The sequence below is a fragment of the Erpetoichthys calabaricus genome, chromosome 3, assembly GCF_900747795.2.
Source record: "Erpetoichthys calabaricus chromosome 3, fErpCal1.3, whole genome shotgun sequence".
In the NCBI taxonomy this organism is placed as follows: Eukaryota; Metazoa; Chordata; class Cladistia; order Polypteriformes; family Polypteridae; genus Erpetoichthys; species Erpetoichthys calabaricus.
In genome coordinates this window covers 193723726-193742181 of record NC_041396.2, presented here as the reverse complement: position 1 = coordinate 193742181, position 18456 = coordinate 193723726, and the positions used below count along the sequence as shown (strand labels likewise).

Sequence of the window (18456 nt, the reverse complement as noted above, 5' to 3'; positions counted from 1 at the left end):
TTTGTGGCATTCTGAAGTGTGTCAGGGAGTCCATTTCTGCTTAGCCATCTCTTTCCTTCTCATTGTAGTCCAGATTGGAAAATATTAAAGCAAACATGCTCCCCAAAATTAATTTTGATAGCTCTGTGCTTCCTCTCCTACATCTCTTATTTCTTCATTCCTGTAGAATCATAAGAGACCATTTATTTGACATTATCTTATGGTTGACAACAGATTGGATGGAATGTCTGTCTCTTTCCATGTCTTTGAATTTTTGCATAATGCTGCTATTCTCAGACCGACGTAAAGCTCAGTCCTCCTCCACATCCCTTTTCCTTAATTCCCAGAGGAAAAAATTCCACCATTGTTCTCTTCCTATTAGCCTGCCTCTTTCCTTTTTCTTTCTAGTGAGAAGTCAAGCAAATGACACCTTTTATTGGCTAACTAAAAAGATTACAATATGCAATTATTACAATTAGATTACAGTAAGATTGCAAAATTACAATATCTAATATACCGTATATCTTCCAGTAGTAGCCCCGGCGTTTATTCAAAAAATTATTCGGACGGCCCGGCGTTTAAAAGAGACCGGCGGTTGTTGGAGACTGGCTATTATTCACCTCGCCGACGGAATGGTGATGGGTAAACGGGGTTCATTTGGCAGTAAAATACGGTATGGTACCGGATTTATGGCCACAAAATATAGGCAACAACACCAGATGAACATTTCAGGATTTAATGAAATTATCAGTACAGCAGTACGGTATTATTAAAGCAGTTTATGGTATTACTGTAAGCATGAAAAACAGGTACGGTAGACGTCTACTGAACTTTCTTGCCAATGATTCCACCAGCACTGGCCTGCATCAGTCCGAATTTTGCACGAAAGCGCTCATCAGCCCGACAAGTCCCCTGCGGAACGTAAGGAAATGCAATAAGCTCCAAACTCACGCATATACGTATACATTACGACATGAGATTGGATAAGATACAATAAAGTACAGTACTTACCATCTACTCGTCGTCTGAATCGTTAATGATTGCTTCGTTATTTGCGAGTTCTTCTTCATCTTCCTCTTCTTGTGATGGCAATACAGGTACTCCCATTGCTTGTTGTCGCACAGTAATCAGTTTCGCACTCCCAGCATGGCATGGCTGGCCCTCCTTAAAGCAGTGGATAAGATCGTCCTCAGATCCATCGCATGCATCGATGATTCCACAATCCTTGAAGGATTTTCTTATCATTTCTGGGGTGATTTCTTGCCAAGCTGATATTATCCACGTTACTATCAAACGTAGTGCCGCCGCTTTCAAATTTCCGCCAGCTGTAAACCCCTTATCTTCTTCCCCTGCCATCCAATTATCATACAACTCTCGAAGCTTGTCTTTGAGGGGCTTGTTCCAAAAAACATCAGCAGGTTGGACATACTTGGTGTAACCACCAGGGATAACTGGCGTTGACATTTTATATTTCTTCAGTTCTTGTTTCGTTTCCTCACTGATGTGACAGCGGTAAGCGTCCCAGACAAGAAGTCTCTTCCGGAAACAGAAAACACTGCAAACTTTCTGCAACCACATTATTGTTAATTCCTGATTCATCCATCCGTTTGTTGAGGTCGCTATCACAGCTTCTTGGACATCCTGTAGTCTTGCCACTTCTCGCTTTACGCCCTGAAATACAATAAACGGCTTCAATTTTGTGCCATCTGCTATTGCTGCCAATGTGACAGTGAAATGAGATTTCTCGTGACCAGGGGCCTCATGTATAACGCCGTGCGTAGAACTCACACTATAACATGGCGTAAGCACAAAAGCGGGATTGTGCGTACGCACAGAAAAATCCAGATGCAGGAATCTGTGCGCACGCATACTTTCACGTTCTTCCACAACATAAATCCCGATTTGCGTGAAAAGTAACGCACGTGCACGCGCCTTCTGTCCCGCCCCAACTCCTCCCAGAATTACGCCTCTTTGAATATGCAAATCAATATAAATAGCCTTCTGTGAAAAGACAATGGGAAAAGCACAGGGGAAAATATAAGAATTCCAGCGAATACCAAGTGGAGGCAAAGGAAAAACATGCTATTTGTTGGTTTAAACAGTGGTATAATCAACAAAAGAAAGTTGATCGAGTGACAGAGTGTCGGAAAAACTCGAAAGATCAAATTCACAAAGTCGCACAGTGCCCGAAATCACATATCAAAGTCGCTGTGAAAAGGCGAGTTGTAGCCCACCGTCTGAGTGTCATATGAAAGCGTATTAGGGTACAAACAAAAAACATAGGCACACAGTGGGGAAAAAAGCACGAAATGTCAACTTTAATCTCGAAATTTCTTAAAATCGTTTATTTTACTAGTTTCTCAAGTAGCATGTTAAATGCTTTTTTCTGTGTTTGATCTTCTATGTGCTCTATGTGTGTGAATCACTACGTGCTTCCGTTCTTTTTCTCCGACAGGACACAGAATGCATTACATTCGAGATATTACAGCTCTCTGAATAATTCAAATACTGAGATGTATACGTGATATCATTTTCATGATGAATAGGAATGAAAGCATGTTATTAAACATGGGAACACGGTGGCGCAGTGATTGTTCATATCTCACGCAAGAGGCTTGTTGCACCATGTGTGACCTTCGATGAAATAATTTATTACAGAAGTACTGTCTCTTTCAAACGTACTAACCTCCAATTCCTGTCCATACTTTTCTTTCTCCAATCGCCACACAATCAGCTCTGTAATAGACGTGAAGCCATTTGTAAGCTTAGAACGCCGATTCTTCAAAACTTTTAAGGAACATTGAAATATCTTCGTAGTACATGTTTAATTATTCTATTCGTCTATCCTTCCAGTGTCGCGTCAGCACCAGCAAGAATACAGCGCAAGGCAGGAGCTATCCGTGAACTAGCTAGCGCTGCGGCACCGTGTCCTCACATGTTTAATTATTAGCAATACAGATTATTTAAATGAAGTTAAAGTTTTATCTGTATACTATAAGCAACATATTTTGCTGCATTTCATCTTAAAAATGATATTGTCATCATACGCGCTTTATAAAGTAGCGCAGGTTGTGCAATATTATAACTGTAGTGCAAGTTTACAGTGAGGTGATTGAGTGCGTTTATAGTTCGTGGGATGAAACTGTTTCTGATACGCGAGGTCCGTACAGGAAAGGGTTTGACGCTTTTTGCCGTGGTTGAGGTAGTGTGTACTTGAAACTGTATACCGATAATTCTCTTTCCGATCATCTGCTGCTGTGATTCACACTCAGATACAGTGATATAAATACTCCGAGTGGTGCAGTGAGAGTAATATGGAAAAAAAATGATCCGCAGTGGCAACCCTTAACGGGAACAGCAAAAAGAAGAACAAGATGCAGTGAGCGTAACAACGCTAAAGCAGTTCTGGTATTTGGAATACTATGGCTATTCCCTGGCCCATTATATTGCAGCAGGTTAATTACAATCAGATGTATTACACTAATAAACAATATGCAGTTAATTTCAGTGTATTTATAAAGCCGCGTCAGGAATGTGGAGCTAAGAAAGAAAGGATGAGCACACAGGAACAGTAGCACTGCTTTGACACTGGGTGCCGCCAGTCTGCAAAACCGGGCGGATAAATTGCGTACGCCAAGGTATGAGTTACCGTGGAAATGTGCGTGGCTTTACGCCAAGTTTAGGTTTTATACATCGCTATTTCAGCGTGGAAAGGTTCGTACGCAACATTTCTGTGCGTACGCACCGTTTATACATGAGGCCCCTGAACTTTTTATTGTAACACTCCTATTGCCAGTTGGTTCGACTGTTGTAGAACCAGGCATGTCGAACCAAGCAGATGTCTCGTCCATTCCAATGATTTCGCCGTCCTTAACTCCATCTACAGTTCGCTGATTGGCAACCTACATCACAAAAGAGACAAGCTTGTCAATAACTTGTTCTGGATCCTTCTGCGCCAGCGATGTCTTCCGACGGAGCGATAAATGATGGCGTTTCATAAATTTGTCAAGCCAGCCAGCACTGGCTACGAACGTTTCTTTTCTTTTTGAAACATCATCAATCTCCGTATCAAAAATCCTCTTTGCTTTCGTGCGGACCATTTTCCTGGAGACATGCGCACCTTCCAGTCTTTGTTCAATAATCCATGTTAACACCAGTTCATCTAATTCTTCGCTCACTTTCTTAGCTCCTCCACCAGGCAATCGTTTACTTCTAGCACATTTTTCTGCCGCCGTTTTCTCAATATCAGTCATCTGCTTGCGCCATTGTCGGATATGTTTTGGATCCACCCCAAAATGTTGTGCAGCTTCTTCGCCTGAATGTTCTTTTGCGTATGTTACCGCACGGAGTTTGAATGGTAAATCAAATGACCGTTTCCTTCCCATCGCTCACACTACAAACACGGACCCACAAGAACACAGTGACATGAACAGACACCCACATGACCCTTCCGAAGGCAAAAGTGTCAGTGGAGATAAAGGTTAACAGGTCACCGAGGAAGAGGGTGCAGAGTTTTTCACGTGATCATGTACTGTCTGTCCGGCCAATACAGCCCCTTCTTCCCTGGTCAAAGGTGAGGATTAACGTATCAAAGATTGCATTTTCATGTTCTTCCTGCCCCTTCCACCCACCTCTGCCCTCCCTGTGGGGTTAAGATTGACGTGGAGACGAAAGGGCAAAATGTACACAAAGAAATTTTGTTTTGACTTTCTCCCTTCCTCGATAGCATGCAACGACAAAACATTTTTGACATGAAAAGGTACTTACCGTATGATTCACTGCAGGAGGACGGTAGCCCAGGTGGTACGAAAAGAGGATTAGCGTACGGAAAAGGCGGTGGGTCATTGGAGATCGGCATTTACTACAGACCGGCGCTTAAAGGAGACCGGCTACTATTGGAGACCGGCGTTTATTTGTTGCGACATCTCTTCAAACCCGGCGTTTATTGGAAACGGGCGTCAATAAGAGCCGGCCACTACTAGAAGATATATGGTATATTTTCTCTCTAATTAGTTAAAGTTCCTCCTCTCTCCTATTGTTGTTCCCATTTTTTAAATACCCTTCAAACTTGTAAAACAGTTGCAAAATGATGGGCTGAAATGACACCTCTGAAATGATTTTTTTTTTTTTTTTTTTGTTTTTGCTCCGAGTAATTTTGTCCGATGTACTCATTTACTTCAACTCTTTGTACAATATCCAAACATTTGTCTTGTTTCTACTCTCTGCTCTTCAAAACCTATTTCAAAGCCCTCGTTGATGGCCTATTCACCAGGCCCTGCATTTGTATAGTGACTTTCATAATATTAAAAATTGTATCAAAAATCCTTTTCACCATCACGTACAATTTAAATTTGTCCATAAATTATACTCTACCCTGATGAGATGCCACCTCATTGTTTTAGAACCAAAATATCTGTACCTCATACAGGTTTCTGCTCTGGAATCTTCCTCCATATGTTCTACACTGTTCTCCTGTTGCTGCCCTCTGGCCCTATGTCACAAAGTCTGTCTCTACAATACTTTCCTTCCTTATTACCCTGTTATCCCATGTCCTCCACCTTTTCTTCCCCCTAGACCAGGGGTGCCCACACTTTTTCGGCTTGCGAGCTACTTTTAAAATGACCAGGCCGAAATGATCTACTTACATTAAAAATTATATATATATATATATATATATATATATATATATATATATATATATATATATATATATACAGTAATCCCTCACCTATCGCGGGGGTTACGTTCCAGAGCCCCCCCGCGATAGGTGAAATCCGCGAAGTAGCGACCTATATTTATTTTATTATTTATACATATTTTAAGGCTTTATAAACCCTTCCCACACTCTTATAAACCTTTCTCACTCTCTTGTTAACCTTTCCCACACTCTTATAAACACTTCCTATGCTCTTAAACACTTTCTACATTCTTAAACACCTCAGACCAACACTGCACACTGCCTGCACGCAGCGATCAGACGTCAATGTGTCTGCACTCGCTTTGTGAAGGGGGGCAGCTGAACTCACGCTGAGCAGAAATGGACTTTGTGCTGCTTCTGCCAAAATGCCTGCTTGTCGCTCTGCTCGAGGAGTGTGTGTGTGTGTGTGTGGGTGTGTGAGAGCTGAACGCACCTTCGCTCAAACCCCCCTCCCCGGAGGAGAAGCACGCTCCTGCCACTTCGCATTGTCAAGGGGGTGGGGAGCTGAATGAACGCTAAGGAGAAGTGGACTTTGTGCTGGGTTTGTGCTGCTTGTCGCTCTGCGTGTCAATAATTTAAAAGCCTGTACAATCAGGCTTTTAGGTGTACATCACCAATTTTCCTGTCTCACTGTCTTGTCTTGCGTGAAGTTAAAATGTTTTATAATAGTGAGATGTTACTCATATCCTTAGCCCGACATCCACATATCATATGTGTTAACAAAGTGTGTTTTATAAGTTTACATGTGTTTAAAGCATGTGGGATGGGTATTTTAAGGCTTAAACTAAAAAAATGTTTATTTATATGGTCTTTCTATATCACGGATTTTCTCCTGTTGCTGATGGGTCTGGAACATAACTTCCGCGATAGGCGGGCAATCACTTGTATTTAAAAATCCGCGAAGTCGTGAATCCGCGAAAAGTGAACCGCGAAGTAGCGAGGGATTACTGTATACATAAAGTATATACATACAGTTATGTCCATAAATATTTGGACAGAGACAACTTTTTTCTAATTTTGGTTCTGTACATTACCACAATGAATTTTAAATGAAACAACTCAGATGCAGTTGAAGTGCAGACTTTCAGCTATAATTCAGTGGGGTGAACAAAACAATTGCATAAAAATGTGAGGCAACTAAAGCATTTTTTTAATACAATCCCTTCATTTCAGGGGCTCAAAAGTAATTGGACAAATTGAATAACTGGAAATAAAATGTTCATTTCTAATACTTGGTTGAAAACCCTTTGCTGGCAATGACAGCCTGAAGTCTTGAACTCATGGACATCACCAGATGCTGGGTTTCCTCCTTTTTAATGCTCTGCCAGGCCTTTACTGCAGCGGCTTTCAGTTGCTGTTTGTTTGTGGGCCTTTCTGTCCAAAGTTTAGTCTTCAACAAGTGAAATGCATGCTCAATTGGGTTAAGATCAGGTGACTGACTTGGCCATTCAAGAATTTTCCACTTCTTTGCTTTAATAAACTCCTGGGTTGCTTTGGCTCTATGTTTTGGGTCATTGTCCATCTGTATCATGAAACGCCCAATCAATTGGATTGCATTTAGCTGGATTTGAGCAGACAGTATGTCTCTGAATACCTCAGAATTCATTCGGCTGCTTCTGTCCTGTGTCACATCATCAATAAACACTAGTGTCCCAGTGCCACTGGCAGCCATGCACGCCCAAGCCATCACACTGCTTCTACCGTGTTTTACAGATGATGTGGTATGCTTTGGATAATGAGCTGTTCCACGCCTTCTCCATACTTTTTTCTTGCCATCATTCTGGTAGAGGTTGATCTTGGTTTCATCTGTCCAAAGAATGTTTTTCCTGAACTGTGCTGGCTTTTTTAGATGTTCTTTAGCAAAGTCCAATCTAGCCTTTCTATTCTTGAGGCTTATGAGTGGCTTGCATCTTGCAGTGCACCCTCTGTATTTACTTTCATGCAGTCTTCTCTTTATGGTAGACTTGGATATCGATATGCCTACCCCCTGGAGAGTGTTGTTCACTTGGTTGGCTGTTGTGAAGGGGTTTATCTTCACCATGGAAATGATTCTGCGATCATCCACCACTGTCTTTTTGCGTTGCTGAGTTCACCAGTGCTTGCTTTCTTTCTCCGGATGTACCAAACTGTAGATTTTGCCACTCGTAATATTGTACCAATTTCTCGGATGGGTTTTTTCTGTTTTCGCAGCTTAAGGATAGCTTCTTTTACCTGCATGGAGAGCTCCTTTGACTGCATGTTGTCTGTTCACAGCAAAATCTTCCACATGCAAGCACCACACCTCAAATCAACTCCAGGCCTTTTATCTGCTTAATTGATAATGACATAACGACGGACTTGCCCACACCTGCCCATGAAATAGCCTTTTGAGTTAATTGTCCAATTACTTTTGAGCCCCTGAAATGAAGGGGTTGTGTTAAAAAATGCTTTAGTTGCCTCACATTTTTATGCAATTGTTTTGTTCACCCCACTGAATTAAAGCTGAAACTCTGCACTTATCTACATCTGAGTTGTTTCATTTAAAATTCATTGTGGTAATGTACAGAACCAAAATTAGAAAGAAGTTGTCTCTGTCCAAATATTTATGGACCTAACTGTGTGTGAGTGTGTGTATATATATATATATATATATATATATATATATATATATATATATATATATATATACACACACACTCATTTACTGTATACACTGAGTATACTTTATACATAAAATATATGTTGTCGTACCTTGCATAACTAAATAACCATTATGGCACAATAACAATTCAATACATTTATGGTCACTACAGTATTTGGATTTAATAATCTTCATGTGGGAAAAGGCTGACTCACATAAATAAGTAGAGCTGAATAATGCAGTCAAGGAGGTAGCACATTTCTTCATGTTTGGGTACTTTTCCTCAGTGAGTAAGTTCCAGAACTGTCCATGAGCCCCATACTTCAGCTGAATGTCAGCCTGTAGTGTCAAAATCTCATCCTCCACTGTAGAGGAGTTTTAGGTGAAACAGTGTTGCAATTTTTGATGCGAGTGAATCACCCTCAACATCTTCCATAAATGGATAGCACTTAAATGTAGCGATTGGCTCAAGTAAAGCTGAGTCTTGAAACCGTCTGTCAAAGTCTGACAGACAATTTTCAATCTGCTCTGTGTAGCATATGCTGTCAAGTTGCGCACACACCTTCCATTGCGTCTCCAGCTCTGACGCAAGGTTTTGGATGTTCCCCAAATCAAGGTGCTGCAGGTTTGAGGACAGATGTTGCATTTTTCGTTTGAAAGCATTAACTGAGCTAATTATATTGACCATGGTTTTGTTTCTTCCTTGCAGCTGTAAATTAAGCTCATTCAACATGTTGGTCAGACCGGAAAAAAAATGCCAAGTCTAACAGCCATTGATCGTTAAGTTGCATGTGTAATGACAAGGAGAAACTCCTTTTTCTCCGGCCAGGAGTCTCGAAATCTCAGCAGGAATTTCTCCCTAGCCATCTGCCTCAACGAAGGCCTCTTTTATCATCTCTCCATCTTGGTAGAACTTCTTATGCTTAATGATCGAGTGACTCACCTGGAACGATGCTTCAGTGTGTCTGCCTTTGCTTTTGAATTAAGCTGAGTGAAAAATGACGGCTGTCTGATTAACTGCGATTTTAGTTCCTTCTCCTTTCTCTTTCCCAGATCGCTTTTTGGAAGGAAGTCAGTTTCGTAGTTTTTATGAACAGTTCGAAAGTGCCTTTCCACATTTTCCTTCTTTGGAATAGCAATGATATATTGACAGATCAGACAAACGCACTTCGATTGTGACATTGTGAGAAAAAAAAATCCTCTTCCAATTCCACATCCACCCCTCACCGCCCCCAACAAATTTTTTTTTTTTAAATCCCTTCTTTAGTCGATATAAATTGGAAGGTTAACTAGATCACTTAGATAGCCGGAGTTTTGCAGTAGCTCGCACGTTTGATCGTGCGTGCGGGATGACCAGTGTGTTAGCAGAAAAAGAGATCTCAGACTGGCCGCCTTGTATGTCAATCAGGTGGCAAATGCCATAGAGAGGATATATGATAGACTAACATTTAAAAAAAAATTTTTTTGAATACAACGCGATCTACCTGCACTTCCTTTCCAATCTACAGGTCGATCGTGATCGACGTATTGGGCACTCCTGTGCTAAACGTTTGTTGTCCATCTTAGCTTTCCCTATCTCTCATCCAATGGAAGCTTCTTAAAACTGCTGCCATTGTAGCTAAGTTGCACTTTGTCTCTAGTTGGTGTGTGGGTATATGTGTATGTACATGTACATATGTATGTATGTATGTATATATATATATATATATATATATATACATATACACACACACACACACATATTTATTTTGAAAACTCATCCATTCAGTAGGTTCTTACCAAATGTATTGGTTTAACTTTACTTAATACATAATCAAGTTAAAAACTTTAAACAATCCATCCATCCTTTTTCTGAGCTCCTTATTTAATTTGGGCCAAGGGCAGTACATTGGTATACTAGCAACATACTGTTGATGACAAAGCAGAAACAACCCTGTATGGTGTGCAACTCTATTGCAGAGGACACGCTATCACAAAAAGCCATATTCACTCATTTTAGGCCAATTTATAGTAGCACATCAACATAACACACGTTTTTGAATTATGAGAGAAAAGCCAGTGTAGCTGGAAAGAAACTATAATGCAGGTATGGGGAAAAGAAAAAATACAAACTTCTTATAGACGGGTCCAACTTTCAACTCAGGACTTTAGAGCTGGGAGGTAGCACAAGCTGCCCACGTGTTGTGTACGTGTCTCCCACATACTGCCCTATTATCTTATTTTACAATGATAAAAATAGCAATCTGTACATTGAAGTATATTTTTTGTTTTCAATGTTAGGTTCAGCATCTGCATGACATGGATGAAGTGTGTTATGATAAAGTGTTTGAGCAAATAAGATCAGGGCATCAGGTAAGTTTGCATTGTATATTCTGCACAGTAAATAATAACTTGTAATTAAGTAAGATAATGCACCAAATGTAATTTCATTTTACCTTTTGTTGTATTTTCTGGGCCTACAGTGTTTGCTTTATGTGATCCTGGCAGATCCTGTTAATACTTATTTAATCAAAGTTACATTTTTTTTCTTAAAGAAGAAGTTAAAGCTTTGCTATACTTTAGTATATCTAATAAATGTCTTGTAAATGTGAAAATACAGTAGGTTCTATAAAAAACTTACCCAAATGTGTATAAACTTGTAAACTTCGTTAATGCCTTCCTTGAATTGTGAATGTCCAAATCTAAGATTCAAAGCTGTGTATAAGCACAAATTAATGTTTATTAATTTTACTGTAAAACATAGCTACTATATCTTGTCTTATTTTTATACTGTAGGTCACATGGTATAAGCAAATTTGCAATTTTAAACTGATTGTTCTTGCTTGCTTTCTGACTATAAAGACTGGCAAATTCTTTGCTATTTGCAGATAACCTAAGGAAAAAACAAACTGAGGCCCACAAAAAAAAATCTCAAATAGATAGTGAATTACTTGCCCATGGAAATGACTTGAAAATTGGTGGAAATAACTTCAATATGAGATAACAGGAGAAAAATCCAGTTGTTTCTTCATATAACTTTTTTGATATAATTGATTATTGCCTCATCCATGTTTGTTTCTGTTTTCCCTCATTTCCTCCTGAAATCAGTGACTGGAACCTTGAATTATATTAAACATATTTAAAATTGGATGTATAGTACAAGTCTCTGGTCAACATCACCTATGTTTGAATAACAAAATTTGTTCTAAAACACTTCCCAATCCTAAACTGTAGTCTGTCTATAGATTTTGGTTTTCATAAGGCTATGCCGTGAACCTGAAACACAAAACCTAACAGACATCTCAAGTGCTAACTCAGTTGGTGTAATGGTTGAACCATGGGTCTTCCTATCTTGACATTACCTTATTCAGTTTCCTTTAATGTTTTCATTTAATTTTGTGAGTTTTATTTAAGAAATAAAACATAGTAAGAAAACACAACACAGTGAAGTGAAAACAACATAGCAAGTACAATTGTATGTTCCAAAGACATTCTATGAAAATTACAGTGCAGATTTATGCACATTTAAAAAGAAGAGGTATCCTAAGTATGCCTTTTAGTAGTGTCATTTCAGGGAGTACTTCTGCTAGTAAACCGAAGTGACACACCTAGTGATACTGTCTGCTCAGATAAATAAGAAGTTTAATTATTTTTTTTTTAATTTAAAAACAATGTGTTTGAAGTTAACAAGCTACAGCCTTATTAGACCTTATGTAGACAGTTTACAAAAGAATGATGGTAGTCAATGGTACTGCCCTTTACTTTAGAAAACATGTTACATCGTTATGTGCATTTTGTTTGTTTACTTCTATATATTACACAGTATGGTAAATATATTAGTTCCACAAAATTTAAGAAATCTGTAAAATTCTAACCAAACTAAAATGCTCATTTTCCACAAATACAGTGCTTCTACAAGCTTGATTCTTTTTTCTTTCATTGTTGTAATTCAGCATTATAATTTACTTTTTCATTTACTAATTCATTCATTTTATGCATATTTTATCAAGTTTCAGGTATTTTGAAAATATTGTGACGTGTGAGTCCCTGTCTTGAACCTCAAAACATGAGGCTCAGTCACAGTAATTTTGCAAAACCACCTTCATTCAGTTTGAAACAGGAGTAGCACGGTTATTTATTGTAGTGTGATCTACCATTCTCCTAAACACAGACACATCAATCAGGCAGGGTCATGGTCAGGTTAGTGGCCAAGTAATCCTGTTCCCTACATTTATAATGTTACTTGCATCACCCATCGACGGCAAGCACTTATACCGTGACATCAATCGAGTCGGATCTGCTTTAGCTGCGAGCCGCTTCCGCGATGGGAGCCTGCGGTTGCCCTGGCAACTGATAAACTGTCTTCCACAGATGCAGGGATCGTGCTTCGGGATGCTGTTCGGCATGTCATCCCGTTAGAGGGAGTCCCAAACTAGTTTTGAAACCTTACAATAAATATAATATAGTGAGCATTTTGACAGGGGGGCAGCACAGTGGTGCAGTGGTGGTGGTGCTGCCTCACAGTAAGGAGACCAAGGTTTGCATCCCGTGGCCTCCCTGCATGGAGTTTGCATGTTCTCCCTCTGTCTGTGTGGGTTTCCTCCAGGTGCTCTGGTTTCCTCCCACAGTCCAAAGACATGCAGGTTAGTTGAGTTGGTGATCCTAAATTGGTCCTAGTTTGTGCTTGGTGTATGGGTATGTGCATGTGTGTGCCCTGCAATGGACTGGCACCATGTCCAGGGTTTTTTCCCGTTCCTTTCACCCTAACTAGCTGGGATATGCTCCAGCAGACCACCATGACCCAATTCAGGACAAAGCGTGTTAACAAATGACTGACTGATTTTGACATGGAGTTTTTTTTTCTTTTTGATGTGCCATTTTATTACCTGTAGCCTTATCTTTTGATTAGCTGAATAATAAAGTATTAAAGACAAAAAAACTTGTTTAGTTTATGTGATACTGCCAATTATGTGTAATACCAGGTTCCAGATCAAGTTACTTAACAAGCTGTCTTTTATTTCACACACCTTAGGACTGGATAACAATGAGTAGTAAAGAAGTAGTAGCAAATACTATATGCACATTAGCAATTTCTCATTTTAGTGAAACAGCTGTCCACTTTTTTTTTTTTAACATTTTATTAATTTTATTTTAATCAAATAACATTCCATACAAGCAAGTCAAGTTGAACAAAACTAGGTTCGAAACAAATCAACCCCCACCCATGAGAAAGAGAGCTAGGTCAGCAGAGTAAAACTTTAATAATAGTAAAAATATGTAGATAAATAAATGAATAAAAATTAATAGAATAAAAAAGGAGGGTGAGAGAATCCACTTCCATCCATCCATCCATTTTCCAACCTGCTGAATCCGAATACAGGGTTACGGGGGTCTGCTGGAGCCAATCCCAGCCAACATAGGGCGCAAGGCATGAACCAATCCCAGGCAGGGTGCCAGTCCACTGCAGGGCACACACACCCACACCAAGCACACACTAGGGACAATTTAGAATTGCCAATCCACCTAACCTGCATATCTTTGGACTGTGCGAGGAAACCCATGCGGACACAGGGAGAATATGCAAACTCCACGAAGCGAACCCGGGTCTCCTTACTGAGAGGCAGCAGCACTACCACTGCGCCACCGTGCCGCCCGAATCCATCAGATCCTGCCAGGTTTTGAAAAAGTTTTTTTTTATAGATCCTCTATATTTGATTTTTTCCGATTTTAGATAATATATAACATCAGTTACCCACTGACTAAAAAGAGGTGAGTTAGAATTCTTCCAGTTTAGCAAAATAAGCCTACATGCCAATAGTGAAGTAAAGTAAATTACAGTTTGTTTGTCCTTCTCCACTTTAAGCCCATCTGGATGAATACCAGACACAGCTGTTAGTGGATTAGGAGGGATTGTGACACCAAGGCTGTCTGAAAGGCACTTAAAAATTTTTGTCCAGAATGATGTTAATTTGGTGCACCCCCAAAACATATGGCCCAATGAGGCTGGAACTTGATTGCTGCGTTCACAGGTTGGATCTTGCCCTGGAAACATTTTGGACAATTTTAAACCAGACAGATGTGCTTGATTATAATTTTAAGTTGAATAATTGAATGCTTTGTGCATATGGAGCTCGAGTGAATTCTGTGCATTGCTGCCTTCCATTCCTTTTCAGAGATGTTGAGTGAGAGATCCTGTTTCCACCATACTGTGGGATCTTTGAAAGGGAGGGACTGTAAAATGTTTTTATATGCTGTCTGAGTCCTCAAGACTGATGAATATTTCTTCCGGAATAGAGGTAGGTGGGAGGTGAGGGAAATTGGGTAGGTTTTGTTTGACAAAGTTTCTAATTTGAAGGTAGTGAAAGAAATGTGTTGCTGAAAAGTTACATTCAGTGTGTAATTGTTCGTAGGATGTGAAGACTTTGTCTGTATACAGATCTCTAAGTGATTTAATCCTGAATGTTTTCCATACATTAAAAACTGCGCACGTTTGAGAGGGTGGAAAAAGGTGGTTCTCATGCAAAGGTGCCACAGATAAAAGCTTCTCTATCTTAAAATACGTCCTACATTGGTTCCATATTCTGAATGAGTGAAGCACTATTGGGTTGTTAGTATATTGGTGATGACTTGTGCTTATTGGGATACAAAGCAGTAATGTAAAGAAGTACTGCAGGATTTTATTTCTATTGAGGACCAAGCCTGTGTCTGTTCATCTATTTGTGTCAATGTCCAGGTTTTTTATAGCTTGTATATTCGCCTCCCGGTAATAAAATTGAAAGTTAGGTAGAGCCATGCCACTTTCTTCCTTACGTGTTTGTAGGGTTGCCCTTTGGATACGTGGATGTTTTGAATTTCAAATAAATGAGATTATAATTGAATCTAAATTCTTAAAAAATAATTTATTGATTTATATTGGAATGTTTTGAAATAGAAAGAAAAGCTTAGGAAGGATATTCATCTTGACAATGTTAATTCTAAAGTGAGGTGGAGGGTAGACTATCTATGCAAGTCTTGCTTATTTTCTTCCATACAGACAGAAAAAAATTGTTGATAAAAAGCTTTGTTTATTTGTGATGTTTACCCCTAGGTTTTTAAACTGATCTGCGATGATAAAAGGGAAGGTGTCCAATCTAATATCATGTGCTTGAGAATTCACTGGAAAGAGCACACTTTTGTTCAAATGAATTCTGAGACCAGAAATCATTTGAAATTCTATTAGTGCTGTTAGGACTGCAGGCACAGTATTTTGTGGATCAGATATATACAGTACCATATCATCTGCATATAGAGAAATTTTATTTTCAAGTCCCTTTCTGTTAATCCCCTTAATCTCATAAGCATTTCAACAGTGAGCTGCCAGTGGCTCAATGGCGATTACAAACAGAAGTGGTGACAAGGGACATAGTTTGGGGCGGAGTGGTGGCTCTGAGGCTAAGGATCTGTGCTGGTAATCAGAAGGTTGCCGGTTCAAATCCCCGTTACTGCCAAAAGAGATCCTACTCTGCTGGGTCCTTGAGCAAGACCCTTAACCTGTAATTGCTCCAGGGGCGCTGTACAATGGCTGACCCTGCGCTCTGACCCCAAGGGGTATGCGAAAACTAACAAATTTCTAATACAAGAAATTGTATAAGGTGAAATAAAAAACAAAAAAAAAAGAAATAGTCTGAGTTAATGTTGTTAATACAAACTGATGCTTCTGGACTGGTATACAGTAGTTTGATCCATGCACAAATGTTCGGGCCAAACCCAAATTTCTCCAATATGGTGAAAAGGTAGTTCCATTCATCCATATCAAATAATTTTTCTGCATCCAGCGATGATATTATCTCCTGGGTGTTTGACTTTGTGGGTGAGTATATCACATTAAACAGGCATCGAAGATTGGAAGCTAAGTGTCTGCCTTTAATAAATCCAGTTTGGTCTTGTGATATTACTGAAAGAAGCACTTCCTCAATTCTTCTAGCTAGGACTTTGGAGAGTATCTTTACATCATTATTCAAAAGTGAGATTGGTCTGTATGATGCACATTGTAATAAGTCCTTATTTTGCTTAGTAAAGATGGAAATTAAAGAGAAGAGAAGAGATTAAACAGAACCTGCGTGATTTTTCCCCATCTCCCACCTTCCTCTATTCTGGAAAAAATATTGCTCAGTATTGAGGACTCAGACAGCATTTCTGCAATATATAAAAATGTTTTACAGTCCCTCCCTTTCAAAGATCCAAGAGGACAATGGGAAAAGGATCTCTCACTCAACATATCAGAAAAGGAATGGAAGGTAGCAATTCAGAGAATTCATTCAAGCTCCATATGCGCAAAGCATACAATTATTCAACTTAAAATTATATATCAAGCACATCTGTCTCGCTTGAAATTGTCCAAAATGTTTCCAGGGCAAGATCCAACCTGTGAACACAGCAATCAAGACCCAGCCTCACTTGGTCACATGTTTTGGGGGTGCACCAAATTAACATCATTTTGGACAAAAATTTTTAAGTGCCTTTCAGACAGCCTTGGTGTCACAATCCCTCCTAATCCACTAACAGCTGTGTTTGGTGTTCTTCCAGATTGGCTTAAAGTGAAGAAGGACAAACAAACTGTGATCGCCTTCACTACACTATTGGCACGTAGACTTATTTTGCTAAACTTGGAGAATCCTAACTCTCCTCTACCCATCAGTGGGTAACTGATGTTTTATATTATTTGAAATTGGAAAAAATCTAATTCTCACTTAGAAAATCTGTGCAGAACTTTTTCAAAACCTGGCAGGATCTAATCAATTATATTTTAGAATAAGCTCTTAAAGCACTGAGGAAGTGGATTCTCTCCCTATTTATTTTTCTTCTCCATTTATCTGTATCTGCCTAATCAACTCATCAATGTATTTATTTTTTTACTATTTTTAAGTTTTAGTCTGTTGGCCATGCTCTCTTTCTTAGGGGTGGGGGTTGATTTGTTTTCAATCCTATTTTTTTGTAAAAATTGATCTGTTTGTATGGAATGATTACAATAAAATTTATAAAAATAAAAAAAAAATAAAGTCTGGAAAATCTTAGTATTATGCCCCATTTTAATATTTATCTAAATACTTTGAGCATATTGTTAGCTCAACCTATTTCCTGTTTAGCTGAAAAGATGAAGTTGGGCAGGATGGTACCTAGGTTAATTGGTATAGACTAAGAAAGAACATTTTAATATATTAATATGTAGGAAGAAAAAAAACAATAATAGAAAAACTAAATATCCAAAATTCTCAAAAATGCCTCACACATTTGATTGAAATTTGGTGACTTTGTAGACTAAGGGAAATTACCTGATACATGTTTTTGTAATTGTTGATACTTGTCATTAATAATGCTCTAGCACAGGGGTAGGCAACGTCGGTCCTGGAGTGCCACAGTATGTGCAGGTTTTTGTTCCAACCCAGTTCCTTAACGAGAACTCAATTATTGCTGATGAAGCACATATTGCTTAAGTGACATTTTAATGCTTCATTTTAGTGGTCTCGCTTGTTAAGGTTCTCCAACCTTAATTGCTTATTTCAATCTTAAACTGCTGCATTCAGTGTTTTAATTGCTCTTTATTAGCAATAAGATGTAAAACAGGGGTAGGCAATGTCGGTCCTGGTGAGCCGCAGTGGCTACAGGTTTTCATTCTAACCCAATTGCTTAATTAGAAACCAATCATTGCCAATCTCAGACCTTATTTAATTTTATGGCTTGTTAGTCTGTGCAATGTAAGGCTTTTATATCGTAGATTTTTTTCCTTTCCAAGGATATCATCCAAATGATTTGAAGCCTAAAACAGATCATTTTCAGTCTGTCACATTTTTCTATTAAGTGTTTTATTAAATCAAACCGTGCATGATGAACACACACAGATGTAATTGGAAAAAAGCTAGCTGGAGAACTGCTGGCTGCTTTGTCTTTTACATCTTATTGCTAATAAGGAGCAATTAAAACACTGAATGCAGCAGTTTAAGATTGAAATAAGCAATTAAGGTTGGAGAACCTTAACAAGCGAGACCACTAAAATGAAGCATTAAAATGTAACTTAAGCAATATGTGCTTCATCAGCAATAATTGAGTTCTCGTTAAGGAACTGGGTTGGAACAAAAACCTGCACATACTGTGGCACTCCAGGACCGACGTTGCCTACCCCTGCTCTAGCAAGTGGGAAATT

At 39.0% G+C, this 18456-nt stretch overlaps 1 protein-coding gene across 2 annotated transcripts in view; it reads left to right on the top strand.

Annotated features, from left to right (window-relative positions):
• ascc3 (activating signal cointegrator 1 complex subunit 3) overlaps window positions 1-18456 on the top strand; it is an 854735-nt gene that overhangs the window by 322207 nt on the left and 514072 nt on the right. For both annotated transcript variants that reach the window (XM_051925342.1, XM_051925343.1), the window contains exon 13: window positions 10578-10649. In XM_051925342.1, the coding sequence (XP_051781302.1) occupies window positions 10578-10649 (72 nt within the window). The remainder of the gene's footprint in view (window positions 1-10577; window positions 10650-18456) is intronic.